Raw genomic sequence first — 15,058 nt, forward strand, 5'->3', positions numbered from 1 at the left:
AGTCCGAGTTGTTCCGCCTGCATACACGCAAACGCAACCAGGAGATGCCAAAACGAGTTCTCTGGGCTTGAATTGGCGAGGAAGAAGGTACAGGACGGCCCGACGCGCCATACAGCTGACAAAACAATGATTTTGTTTACGTTAGACGTTTGGTAACCAGTTATTTTTGAAAAGTGCCAATCTTGTCTGACTGTCGCGCTTGCCGGATTTTCCAGTTTGTGATTTCTTTTTATGGGGTTATCTGAAGTCAAAGGTGCATGAAGCTAAACGACGTGATCTGGAGGAGTTGAAAACTCGGATTAGACATCATTTTAACAATATTCCGATGCCCATGTTGGAAAAAGTGTACAAAAATTTTTTTGCAAGATTTCACAAATGTATCCAAGATAAGGGTATTCTTTTGACTGATTTTATTTATAAAGCGACTGAGCTATCGAAATAAATTTTTTTACCAAAAAAATTGTTCTTTTTTTCTCTTTCCAATGCCGGGTTGTTCGTTTCTCTAACTCACATACATAAGGCGCAATTGCGATTTAAAATACGTTCGGTTTTTCTGCCGCACCCTGTATTATGATATGTTAGAAAGTCTGAATTTTTGTTTTAAGCAAGTTTTTTATCAACAAGTGTCTTATTCATTGAGAAATTTGAATAACAAGCATACCATTTTTACATGGTTTCTTATGGGACTACAGTTTTGTTTGGGACCAAATGAGAATGTGAAATTCGGTAAAAATGAGCTATGACGTAATTGTGATGTCGCACTTCAATTCCCAATAGCCCGAGGAGGACTAGAGCGAAAATTCTCAATTTTCTCAAAAATACCTCTTTGACAAGGTCTACCAAATACAAAAAAAAAAAACAACAAAATTTCGTACCTTTTTCGTATTTTTGGCATAACATAAATGCGACAATATTCACTTTTCTTTAGTAGAAAAAAATTGAGCTGCAAAAAATTTTCAAACAGGGTGTTTCTTCACTTGACTTTTTTTGATTTTGAAAATCCTTTCAAAATTTGGTACGTTTTTGACGGTTTTTCATACTTTTTTAGTTCATTTCCCAATTTTGTACTTTTTCGACCTGTAACACCTTGTTTGAACTTTAACCTCATCAGTGTCCCTGCAGCCATTCGTTTTGAACGAAATAAAATTAAAAGTAGGGGCACTGAAAAACCGAAACCAAAAAATAAATAGATATTCAAACTCAGCGTTTTGAATAAATGAAATCATCAACACGATATTTTCACAATTTTCTGACTCTTTTACTTCACTTTAAAGAGACCTCCTAGAAGATGACTAGGTACATGAATTTGTCCTGACTAAATGCTTCAGCATCACCCTCTCTAAAAAAAATGAACTTACTGATTCTTTCAAAATTCATTCCAAGAGCTTCCGAAAAAAAAAATGGTGCCTGAAATTGAATATTTTGCAGCAGAATTTAAAAGACCGAACTTCATTTTTCCACTTTTGTTGACAAATTTTGAAGATTCAGATTTGGCTCACGAAGAACATCAAAATTTGATGCCATCGAGATACGTAGGAAGAAGATGAACAAAGATTTACATCATATTTTCCGACCACCTAAACCGATTGGTGACAAGTTCGAGCTGTTTTGAAGATGCTAGAGGTTTCCTGAATCCTTAATTTTGAAAAAAATATATATGTTTCAAATGGTACAAACGAAATTTTAGCCAGAATGACCCTTCCATAATTTTCCACTAATGGCAGTTCAAATTCATAAATTGAAAAAAAAACGAAAAATGTTTCTCTGGATTCAAACAGACAAAAATGAAATATAAAAAATTGTGTTTCAACTTGTGAATAATTTAATTCAAGCTAAGGCATACCCCCCTACCCCCCCCCTCCGAAATCTGCTTTCCCAGACATTCACTAAAATTGATTATTAGGTGTAAATCAATCCGCCGTCTTCAATGTTCTCAAGTTGCGAATTCAGCTTCAAAATTTGAGCTCCCATTTTGAAAATTCAAATTCGAGCTTTTCAAATTTTAGTCACTGATTTCAAATTTTCTGTTTACTTTGTTCCAAGTTCAACCAGTTTTGAAATACGAGCCTTTAAAGTTGGACAATTTCGCATGAAATCTCAAATACTTACGTGAAAATTACAAAATCCATTCTCCTCGTCTTCCCCAAACTTGACCTCATAAAACACCTGGATTTCAAATATGCATTTCACAAATTCTAATCCCCTCCTCGTCTTCTCCAAACATCCCCACCAGAGAATCGTTTCACCACACCTGCGGATTTTCACCTCTTTCCAGAAACAAAAAAAATCACATTTCCCAACACTAACGAACGTCGCGAAGACCTCCCCTGACGCAGGTAGCACATCGAAAACGTCATCAAAAAAACACCATAAAAAGTACGAACCAGCGCATTTGACATTTCATTACGTAAACAATTTACAAAACCACCGTTATAAGAACTCGACAACGACACGCGGTAACATTTTTGTTGTTTTTTTAACACGTTTACATTACGTAGTTGGTATAAGGTAATTGCTCGATTTAAAAAAATTTCATCTACAACGAGCGAATGTAAATTTAATGGTATCCTCGCTGAGCTCGGATGCGGCCATTACGGCGGCAATTAATCCCATCTTAAACATCTTCACGACGATGTAATTAGCGTTAAATGCAAATTTGATGTTACCAAGCTTACGCAACTGTTTCTAAATCGCATTCGCACCGAACAACCAGACACACAATTCAAAAGAGACAAAATACATAAATGAAAATTCTGCTATACGACAACGTATAGCTTCTTAGGTACCCCTTACCTATCTTACGTACATAAGTTAATTATTCATCCGCGAAGATGATCAGAAAAGCGTATAGTAATAAAATGAACTCATTGAATGAAAGTAAAAGGGGAAGCGAATAGCGATGACGATGAGACAACCGCGTGTTGAAAGAGTTAGGCCACAATATGCGGCGGCGGCGAGAAGACATGTTTTCATTAAATAGGTACGACAACGTGGTACGTGGTATATTATATTCTATGCGTACCTTTTGCGAAGAATAAAAATGAAGAATAGTTCATAATACTCACCTAGAAATAGTAGACAATTTTTCTTCCGGTCTTCCACAAACACCATTGGCATGAGGTCTGGCCGGAATACCACCATCTGGAAAATAAGCGCACATTTTTTAGTACATCTGCTCGGCTCATCCGCGTTCGTACGCGGGGCACGTGTTGAAAATTTCTACATCTATACGCGAACCGAGAACCGAAGAACACGGAAGTGAAGATGGTAATTTTTTCAAAACAAACCTTGTAAGTAAGTATAGGGCATTGTAACTAGCACCTTGACTCATGAACGATAACTATACCTAATGCGAATGAAAATTATTTTAGTTTAGCCGAACCGAAGAGTGTCGTTCGAATTTCGCTTATCGCTGACACACGATAAAACAAGGTCAAGTTTGAAAACGCAACCGTAGCTATATAAATACGAGTATACGTACTTTGACGATAAATTTCGTTGACTAAGCGATATTTCCCTCTAACTACCCGGAACCTACGAGTACCTATAATTCGCGATAAAATAGCGGCAATATTCCGCAACTCGGCGAAAATCTCCTCGAATGGCACGTATGTATTTTAAACTATCGACGTCGTCCAGGAAGCACGAGAAATATGGAATATAAGTTACGAAATTGTCGCTAAATCGATAAATACTGAGAAAAGTAATCTTTCGATGGCGATTTTTTTTATTCCTGTGTAAGAAGGGAGAAAATTGTATTTTTTGAAAGGGTCCTAGCTCCTAGATCACTTTTGGATAAAGCTGAAAGTCAGAAGTACCACATTTTCACGAAGATGATTGAAAGTTTCAAGGTATAGGAGGGTGGGGTGAAAAAGAGGTAAGTACACAAAAAAATGATCACTAAATTAAATCAATACATAAATATTTCAGAAGGTTTTTCCGACACTTTGCATAGAAAAAAATTCGTTCAATTATCACAATTTGTTTTTGTTTTTTTTAAATATTTTGTCCCCTTACAACACATTCTTTCCAAGGACCTCCCTCAGGCAGTTCGATTTATGCCCATGGGGGAAGGAGCATTTCAGGGCCCAACAAATAAAAATCGAAGATAACACATAAAAATACACATTACCTACTCAAAAAATGTTCAAAGGGTTTTCCATTTTTCAATTTTTGGCGTGGTTTTGAAAAAACGTTGCTTGGTCTCTTCGAGCAAAATGGAAAAATCAAAATTAAAATTACTTTTTTAAGGGTGCAATTAATTTTAATCATGAGTAATGGGGGGCAGGGAAGGGGTATTAAAGGAGTACCTATCGAACATCTCACTCAAATCAATTTCAATCAAAATTTGACAAATTGTGAGGAGGGGAAGATTCTTTGAACTCACAGGGTGTCTAACAAAAATCCCCCAGACAAAATAATCATGACTTTTTCATAACCTATTTTTCACATTTGCAGCCAGTAAATATGTACAATAGCCTATTTATTTGTCGAACTGGGTTGCCATTTTTTATAGGATCATAAAAATTAGGCAATTCAGTTTTTTCATTTTTCTAATTTTTTGAACAAAATTTTTTTTTCATTTTATGGGCTTTTAAAAAAAATTTCAAGTGTTTTTCGAGCAAAATTCAAGACTTATTCATGATTTTTCATGACTTTCTTGGCCGTTAATAGACACCATAGACTCAGCAGTGCATCAAAAAAATACACAATTTAGGAACTATAAAATGTGAGTTCAGTACCTAACTGAATTTCACTTTTCGATGTGAAAAAAATTCAAATTCATTCGATTTCACATGAAAATTATCGATATTTAATTTTTTGAATCATGTTCTAAGTTTCCACCAATTTTACCCAGTTTACTCATCATTGGGAAAGTGATTTTTGAACAAACCAGCAAACATAAAATTGAAAAAGCCTTCAAAAATACGAAAATTTCAAATGCTCAATTTCATTTTTTGATTTTTTGCAAATTATTAATTGAGAAAAAAATCAGAATTAGATCTCTAAAACTATTCCTGAAATTCCATTTAATTTTAACCGAAAGTTGACTCGTTGAAGAGAAAATGGAAGGGAGGGAGGGAGGGAGGGAGGGAGGATTGGCAAGGAAAGCTTTAGGTCTCAAAGGGGCGTCCAAAAATGCATCAGTCCTCACTCAATAAAATTTCGATCATTGAATTTCATTTTTCAATTTAAAAAAAATTACAATACGTCCACTTCGCAAAATTTCAAGCACTGAACTTTTTTCAATTTCTCGTAAATTTTTGAACATTTAAACTGAGAAAAAATGTCAATGATTCACTGTAAAAGTGAGGAAAGAGGAAGAGGAGGAATTTTTCGAACTCAAAAGGGCATCCATAATTAATATGTACGAGTACATGAAAATATAATCAACATTCAATTTAATTTCAAGTCATGTCTCAAGTTTTCATCGATTTCAACAATTCGACTCGTTATCACTGGAACGTCCTCATGACCCTAGAAATTTTTTTTAAATGTCTGGTGACTCCTCTGTGGAAAAAACCACTAGAACGTCCTCAGAGCCTTTCAAAATTTTTTGAATGCCTGGTGACTCCTTGGTTAATCCTGGTCACTTCTTGTTGACAGATTCACCACAAGTCACCAAGTGAATTTTTTTTGTTTTTTATGGTGAATTGTTGGCGGAAAAACCACCAGAACGTCCTCAGAGCCTTTGAAAATTTTTTGAATGCCTGGTGACTTCTTGGTGAATCCTGGTGACAGATTCACCAGAAATCACCAAGTGCGTTTTTTGTCTTTTTTATGGTGAATTGTTGGCGAAAAATCCACCAGAATGTCCTTATGACTCTAGGAATTTTTTTCGAATGTCAGATGACTCCCTGGCGACAGATTCATCAGAAGTCACCGAATGAGTTTTTGACTTTTTTCAGGTGAATTTGTTATGAAAAAACCACCACAATGTTCTCATGACCCCAGAAATTTTTTTAAATGTCTGGTGACTTCTTGCTGTCAAATTCACCAGAAGTCACCAAGAAGGTTTTTTGCCTTTTCTATAGCGAATTGTTAATGAAAAAACCACCAAAACGTCCTCAGAGCCTTTGAAAATTTTTTGAATACCTGGTGACTCCTTGGTGAATTCTGATGACTTCTTGATGACAGATTCACCAGAAGTCACCAAGTTGGTTTTTTGTCTCTCCAAAAAAGGTACAATTTTTGCACAAGAAGGTCGTAAACACTTCAAAATTTAGTATTCAGCATCATTTTTCACCCACTAGAAATTTGACTCTCAGTATTCATTCATCATAACTTTAAACGCGAATAATCCAAAAACTACTTTTGACACTTAGGTCCCTTTGAATTTTACGAATACCTTCAAGCAATAATGATATCATCATCATCATTTTCTTGTTTTTTTTTTTGTAAATTTTCAAAAACTCAAAAAGTGTTGAAAAAATCAAAATTTGATCAAATTGATTGTAATTACGTGTAAGTAAACTTTCGAGCTATTCATTCCGATTCTTAATAGTTCAAAATTTCGTAACTTGAATTTTGACGAATTTTTAGAAATTCAAGTCGGATCTACCAAAAGTATAAAAATTTGGTCCAATTGAGGTAAAAATCATGAATTCAATTTATAGCCTACTCAATTTTTGGCCTCCTAAATCGATGAGTCGCAGTTTCGAGCTCTTCCGGAGTTTATGGTGTTTTTTTTTTGATTTTTCAGTTTTAAAAAAATTGCCCAGAAATTGCTGAAATGAAATTCAGCACCTATACAAACTGAAGATCAAATAATTTATCCTCGTTATGACTTCGATCGATTAAGGCACAAATTTCCGAAATCCGTTTTGTCGATTCAAAATCATCTATCAAGGTTTGGTGTGCCATATGGCTTGGTCATGCATGGGAGATTGGGAGGGTTTATTTTTCCAACACTACAAAATCCGGATACCTGCTAAAGGCTACAAAACGGCTCGAAACGTGTATTTTCGGAAGCTGTTTCGATTCATATTTTCTCACGTTAGTCAATAAATAACTTATCTGCTCCAAAAATGGGTCTAAAATAATTGGAATTTGAGGCGTTATTATAAAAAAATCAAGTTTTCGTATTTCGAATTTTCACATTCAATCTACGAAATTTCAATCATAATAATTATGAAGGTGAACATTTTTTCCAAAAAATTAAAAGAATGTCACATGACCAAAATAAATTTTTTCACGAATGATAAACAATCTTACGATTCTTTAAGGTCAACATTTCGAATCTGAATTCATATTTGAAAAGAACTCCTAAACGCCCTCCCCCTCCCCCTCCCATCATCGATAACACGCAAAAAAGAGCGTACTCGACTGATCCAGTGGACAACAGCCAGCAGCCGGCTACATCAATTTTCCAAGAAATAAATCCAGGTCTCGATTAATATCTACGGTATTCTATTTCGAGATCTCGTACTCGTCGTCGTACTGCAGCACATAAAAACCCATATCGTTTGTATACCGCGAAGCATAGAGCTTTACAAGATACAAGCGAACAATAGTAGATCATGTTGGAAACTGGTTCTACTCTAATTATCGTCATTCATGTCAAGTACCAACACTAGTTGTTGTATTACTATAAGTGCTACAGTAGATTTCCGGTGACTTGGTTTATCCGCGTTAACAAATTACTTTAGAGTGGCCAAAAAACTGCATAAATACATAAAAGCCAAACACTGTACCGGTACACGTTTCACAATTTGATAAATGACTCAATCCACCACATTCTGTGTAAGTATTAGATGTTGTACTATATAGTTACGTCGCACACGGTCATCATTTTTCTCTGTGCTACCTACACGAGAACATCTTCAAGTTCTCTGGCTTTGCACTCTGCGCTGCACTGCAGTTCGACGTCTTATGGCATAGCTAGCCCTCCTAGTCGTCTCCAAAATCATAATGACGAATTGATGAATGGGCGAAATCATGTACAACAACTCGCCGTCGAAATACGAGCTCTTTGCTCGGTGTGTTTTTTCGGTGTCTTTTATCTCATACAGGTACACCGGCCGCCACCTTGTTCATCCTTCATCGACACAGACATGTTATTTGAATCGAGTAATTCGCACGCAAGTGATGTTTATACACTGAGAACCAAAGATGTGAATTGAACTTGTGGTCGACGGCTCGCATTTTGTAGCTCGTATAAAACCATACACTATTATACACCGTGTTCTCAACAAGTGGAATTTTTTTCTCGTGTTTCTTGTTCTCTTCTCTTTTTTTCGTTTTTTTCCAGTTAATGATTCCATGAAATTGATGAAGATGACCGATGCGTTAATCGAGGAATTTTCCATAAAGATGTAATTCAAAACGGTAAAAAAATTATAGCTATGTAGAGTAGAACAGTGGTGCAGAAAAATTTTGAAAAATTGTTGAACGAGGAAGAGGTAATCACAATGAAATGCAGATGATTGTATTTTTAAATTGAAAAACCAAAATGAATAAAAATTGAAAAAATAAACCTGAATCGTCGAAGGGAAAAAAATAAATTATCACCACAGAAAACCCCTCCAACGTAAGGGCAAAGTTGAAGTTTTGTAAAACATGGAAAATTCAATCAAAATTTAATGATGTATTCAGTTTCACCAATGAGCGAAAAATTGTAAGCATAACTACGGAATTATTGGTGTAATTTTTTTTTAATGCCAAAAACATGAAAAACCAACATTTAAAAATAAAGACAATTTTTGACCAAATAGATTTTTTTTCAATTTAATAAAAATGGGAAAAAGTTTTCTACAAAAGATCTAAAAAGTAAGGAAGAAGAAAAGAACGAGGGCTAGAGAAATTATTATTAAAAATTTTCACATTTTTCATTATTTTACTCGTCATCAGATTTTCGGAAAACTTTGAAAAATCAGCCAAATTCAATTCTAAAATTTCAGAATCTCTCTCTTCCTCACACAAAAAATCTAGAATCCAAAATAATAATAAAATTCCTAATAAAAAGCATCCAACTTCGCTGGAATGACGTCACGTTCAGTGACAGACCACGAATGTCATTCCAGCATTTCCAGCCTCCCAATTCTAAAAAAAAAATTAGTAATGTGAGCGATATCGAGGACTCGAATCCAAAAAATAAATACATTTTCGATTTCAGCACCCTCTAATTGGTAAAAATTGATAAATCGTAGGTACAGCATTTTTCATAATCTTTCAATTTTTTAAAAAATGTGGGGGGGAGATAGAGGGCTGGAGGTTTACTGAGGGGTCGTAGAACAAAAAAGAATGAATATTCGAATTCAGCATCTTCGAAAACCTAACAAACAATGTGTCACACGTGATTTTAAATTTTTTGATGTTTTGACCTTATTTGAGGGCACTAATGAAGATTCGGAGAGGTCAGATTGAAAAAATAGGTCAAGATTCGAACTCGCATCGTCACATTAGTAATAATCGATACGCCACTTCACTTTTTGCATTGTTTGGAATTTTTATCAAAGTAGGGGGGCTTCTGCGCCCGGAGGAAAATTGAGATTCCATTTTAAAAATTACTTGCCTTACGTAAAAAAAAAATTCACAGTAATTTTTTTAAATGTTCAAGTTTTTAAACATTGAACTATTCAACTTTTGTGTTCCCCTCCAGAATGATTTTTTTCAAATTTAATGTACTCAAGTCCAGAGGTAATATGAATGATCCTTCAAAGTTTACCTGTTTTACAGACCATTGGAAAGTGGAAATCACGATTCCTTTTTTGTGCAACTTGATGAGATCAATTTTGAAACCCTCAATCATGAATACAAGGGAGATATCCCAACAGGCAAAAACAATTTATAAGCCGGACAAAACTAAATCGAAAGCTTATGCAAAAATACATCACCAGCCAAAATTTCGGGAGCTGAAGAGCAGTTTTCGATCTATGGTGAATTGTTGAAAACCAAATTTGGATAAAAATGGGCAGAAAAAACTCAACATTTTATCAAATTGGCCTAAAAAACTGAAATCTGGTGTGTATCCTATGTTTCTGAACTGTTTTGAGTAGTTCTGGAGCCTCCAGCAGATTTTTGAAAATTTATCAAGTTGGAAAACTGAAATTTACTTTGATTCTGAACTGACAGAAATCAATTTTGGAAAAAAGGAATATACAATATACATAATTGGCCAAGTCAACTGCAGGGGGATTTCAAGTCGTTTTGGAGCCTCCAGCGATTTTTTGAAAATTACTGGAGCCTCCAGTATTTCAAAATACGGCTAGAGGTTCCAAAACAGCTCGAAACCATCGTCAATCGACTCAAAAAATTCATCAAAAACTGAAAAACGCACCTGCAATTTTGGCTGGCGATGTTTTTTTGCATTCTCTTTTTTAGTTATTATTTTCTAACACCTACCAAAATTTGCAACCAAAAAAAAGTATCGTACGAAATATGAGAAAACGAAAATTTAAAATAATTTTCTACACCAATAACTTCTGCTTCATTCAAAATTCTCCCAACATCAGTTCAATTGTACAGTCACGAAACACAAGAAAGAAAATCTGATACGTACGAGTACTCGTACATTCACAGAAAATGAAAACAAACCTTAACCGGATCGATGTACTACGAGTACACCGCACCGCCTCTAAACAAATAATAATAAAAAAACAAAAAAATATCATCTCGAAACTCAGAAAGGTATTCTTCATATCCTAACACCGTGAAGATTCCAACCAAACAAGCCTGCCGGTCAATCCGGTAGTTTTGAAAACCGATCTGCGTAGGAACACCCAATCATAACGATTCGGAAATTAAAACGTGTCAATTTTTTAACAAACACTATAATTGGTGGGTATTTTCGAGGAACCACCCAAGAGACGTATAATTTATCCCGAGTATTCGGTAGCATACTCGATCACGCGATCAATTTATCGTCTTCAACATTACACATTTGAAATTCCAGTAATAAGAGAGGCATGTTGTAGGCGAAATTTTCGTAAATCTCGTACTATAATTGGCATCGCCCGTTACCTTATGGTTCTCCAGTAACGTTCGTCATTGTGTATTCAATCGTATCTATAAAGAAAAATCATACAGGTTTTAGCAAATTGATTTCACCTCGGGCGAAATTTTTTCGTTTAAGGAACCCAAAAAATCAGGCAAAATTAACATAAAATTTCAAATCGACTAAATAAATAAATGGAAAGCGTAGAAAATGCTTGGACGATGGCGTCGTCGCACGTCCAACTCCAAATGCCACACGGTATCGAATTACACGTATTTCTCGGAATCCGCCACGAGAAGAAGGCGTTTCAACGCTTTGAGGTAATTTTCATCTCACGCCGAAAACTTCACGCTTTTGTAAAGCGCTTACAAATTAACCGATCTATAAATTATTGAACTTGAAACTGACCGCGACCACGCTTCGCTTGGACTTTCGCGTACTTGTACGTATGTACATATAATAAATTAAACGCGAAACTGTATCGTTCCAATGGGTATTGGGTGTACGAGAGTCGAGATGGCTATAAGTATGAGGAACAACCTACAGCTAGACGTGTTATAATATACCCTCAGAGTACCTTGTAAGCACAGTGTGATCCAAAAGTACCACCAAGTCGATTATTTGGACTTGGAAAGGTGACGAGGTAATTGAATGAGGGTTGTTTTTTCACGAGGAGGTTTCTTGGAATATCAGTTTCTTATATTTTTTGATCAACAAAAATCACTGAAACTGAGTCAGAACTTCAGGGCAAGAAATTAAAAAAACTCGCTGCAATATCAGTGGATTTACATCCACTAATATAATATTGGGTCATTCCATGCCAAATCAATGGATTTTTGCAAGAGGGGTCTTTGATTTTGAAAAAAATCAAATCATGTTCAGAGGTTATTAAACGATGACGAATGACGCAAACCGGACATTTTTTCAATTTTTTTTTTGGCATAGCTGTGAGGCTTCTAAGTTTTCTAAAATGGCCGAATATGGAAAATTTCAGTTACACATTGCTCATGATATAATGAAATTTGATCATTGATGTGAGTATTGAATGATTTCAAGTTCAAGCATTTTTGTTATTGCGAGGTGTAATGCCGGCAATAATTTTTTGCTTGGACGAAATTTCTCACCTCTCCAGGGCTTGAGATGTTTGTCACCTTCTTGAAACATACATTTTACTTGCTCACCTGCATATGTTACAGGATTTAAATCGAATATGCCATAGAATTTTTCCAATCTCTCGAACCCTTCGATAGATTGTTCTTTCATAATTAGGACGCCTGCATTATATGTGAGTAAAAAGGCCGAAATATGCATTAAATATGGCCAAAATGATATGGTTGTCATATCTGTTCGAAAACCACGTTCAAAATTGTTGTCCAAATTATACTCCAAGCAGAAACACCAAAGAAAAGAGAAAAAAAAACAACAAAAATTCGAATGTGCAGAGAAAACATTTTCAATGTTTATTTTTTTCTATTTTCAATTTTTTTTTCAATACGATTTTTTACAAGATTAAAAACGTAAAATGTTTTTTGAGCAATTTTTCTCAATTTGGCAAAATATGTGAAAATACTTAATGTGTAAAAAATACTCAAAATATGTAGAAATGTGCATTTTTTCCCAAAATATGTAAAATATGTAAAATGAAATTGGGCTCAAAATGCAGGGATTTTCCTGAAATGTAAAATGCTTTCATTACTTTTAGAATCTGAGATCACCTGCAAAATATGCATTTGCATATTATGCCACGCCCTATTCATAATAGAACCATTATTGACTGCTGCCTTTAAATCGTTGCGTAAATTTTCTCTGAGGATTCTGATCACTGTCTTTTTATCTTAAATGATTTCTTGTTCAATCATGGTATATTTTGTAGTTGAAATGTCGTCTGAAATTTCTTGATATTTGTTTTCATCTACTACGAGAGAATATACCGTGAGTGCATTTTGAAATTCAATTGTCGGCAATGGGCATAAATACAAACTTTTTTGTTCCACTTGACCTGATGTGTTCAAGTGAAACAGATGGGTGGGTCAAGTGGAACTCCCATAAGAAAATAATATAAAATTAACGTATGATTCTGAATTTTTTAATATGTTCTTAGCCTCAACAAGTTTTCTTACTTTGAAAATTGATTCCCCCCCCCCTTAACAACTCCCACCAATGAAATTTTTTTGTTGTATCATAGAAAAGGGTCATTTAGATCATAATTGCTATTAATATCAGGCTTGTAGGACTGCTCAGGTTTTGCAGTTGCTCCAAAATCAAGGTCCTAGTTTGGAGCTTTCAAACGGTCTGGTCTGGTCATTCGGTTCTGCATTTTTTATCTTTGTAGGTCAGTGCGGTCCTGTCCTGACCAGAAATTTTCATCTTGGTCATGGGTCAGCCCAGGTCCAAAAAACGGTCTTCATTTTTCAGAAATAAAAAAGCCTCTTTACACATAAGATGAGTTGAAAAATGGGATTTTTACTTCCAAAACATTGAAACCTCGAAAGAAATAAAATCACAATGGAAATTCATTCGAAATAGGCATCTAAAATGGCATTATAAATTTGAAAAATTGGACATAACTGAGGTATAGGTCCAAACCGCGGTCATTGGTCCGATTTTTTAGAAAGATCTTCAGTCTCGGTCTGTCCATGTTATTTTTTCTGAAAAGGGTCATCTGTTCAGTTAATGTTAATATTGTACATAATTTTTTTTTTAGAGGTCCAAGGTCCGGTCCGGTCTGGTCCGGTCTACTCAGTCATGTGTGCATTTTGGGTCTGGTCGAGGTCATCGGTCCAGTTTTTTGGTCCGGTCTGACAAGCCTGATTAATATGCAAAATCTGAAGCAAATTGATTCATTTGGAGAGGCTGTAGCCTTGTCAATGTAAATTTCAGCATGAAAATTCATAGTAAATTTGTTGACAAATTGCAAGGGAGGGAAATTTTTTTCAAATGTTCGGCTACACATTGGTAAAATATTTTAAAAATGCAAAAATGTTCAATTTTTAGGTTTCTGAAGGTACTATTGCAACAATTGTAAAACTTGTAATTTTTTTTCTCGAAAATGAAAAAAAAGGCCCCTCCAATTTTTTGATATGTTATTCTACATAAAAAGGACTAAAACTGAGAATTTTTTCAGAATTTTTACTGGTGGACATCGTGGTTATATTTAAATTATAAGTTTTTAAATCGAGTTTTTTAGGTTTCAGAAAGTGGCAACACTGATTTTGACATCATTCGTCGATTACGCTCTCAAAGTACTACAATTTGAAAAAAAGTTCAAAATTCTATACCACGTACAACCGGAGCAATTTGTAACTGAAATTTTCCGTTTTCGGCCATTTTGGAGAACTTTGAAGCCTCACAGCTCCGGCAAAAGAAATCGAAAAAATGTCCCCTTTGCGTCATTCGTCATCGTTTGATGACCTCTAAACATGATCTGATATTGAAAAAATCGAAGATCTATCGAGCAAAAATCCGCTGATTTGGCGTGGAATGACCCATTGAAAAAGTACTCTTCGAAATCTCGAATTGTGTTATACCTACATCAAGACTTTCGAATCACACTGTATCTCGTGTTTCATAAACGTACCTACTGAAATCTTCGCAATACCTCTAATTAAATTAGAAAAATTTATAATACTTATCGATACGACTGGTAGCTATTTGCATTTGGTCATTTGCATCGTAACACAGCTCAATACTTCCAAACCAAATCGAGCGATTAATCACTTTTATAATTATGGGGCGATGTTTCTATATGCTGCCTACTTCTACGTGGAATACCACAAGCAATATCAGCGTATTCTCTACTGCATTCGTAATAAGTAATAATATCAGTTTAAACTCACACTGAGATTACACTTTGCAAGTTGCTTCGAAATCTGTACGAGTAATTACTCGATACTCGACGACATATTTTCAACGTTAATTACGTCCGAGATATTTTTAAAATTGACATAACACCGGGTTTAAAATTGACTTGCCCGGTAGCCTTGTTTTTCGCGTCCATATTCGTACATACACTTCTTCTATACATATAAGAAGACGGCCAGATTCTGTCTTTGAAATTATTACGATTCCCATGCACGTTGGCAATTTGTAATATACGTGTAAATCGCATTTTTAACGTCCGGC

At 35.1% G+C, this 15,058-nt stretch overlaps 1 protein-coding gene across 3 annotated transcripts in view; it reads right to left on the bottom strand.

The window, feature by feature from the left end:
* The window catches only part of LOC135845579 (calpain-1 catalytic subunit-like), a 131,958-nt gene that overhangs the window by 54,274 nt on the left and 62,626 nt on the right, over window positions 1-15,058 (bottom strand). For 2 of the 3 annotated variants that reach the window (XM_065364224.1, XM_065364223.1), the window contains exon 3: window positions 3,066-3,141. In XM_065364224.1, the coding sequence (XP_065220296.1) occupies window positions 3,066-3,141 (76 nt within the window). Of the gene's footprint in view, window positions 1-3,065; window positions 3,142-3,287; window positions 3,435-15,058 lie in introns of those variants that run through there. The other variant, XM_065364225.1, reaches the window with a different exon arrangement.

The sequence above is a fragment of the Planococcus citri genome, chromosome 4 (genome assembly GCF_950023065.1).
Source record: "Planococcus citri chromosome 4, ihPlaCitr1.1, whole genome shotgun sequence".
Classification (NCBI taxonomy): domain Eukaryota; kingdom Metazoa; phylum Arthropoda; class Insecta; order Hemiptera; family Pseudococcidae; genus Planococcus; species Planococcus citri.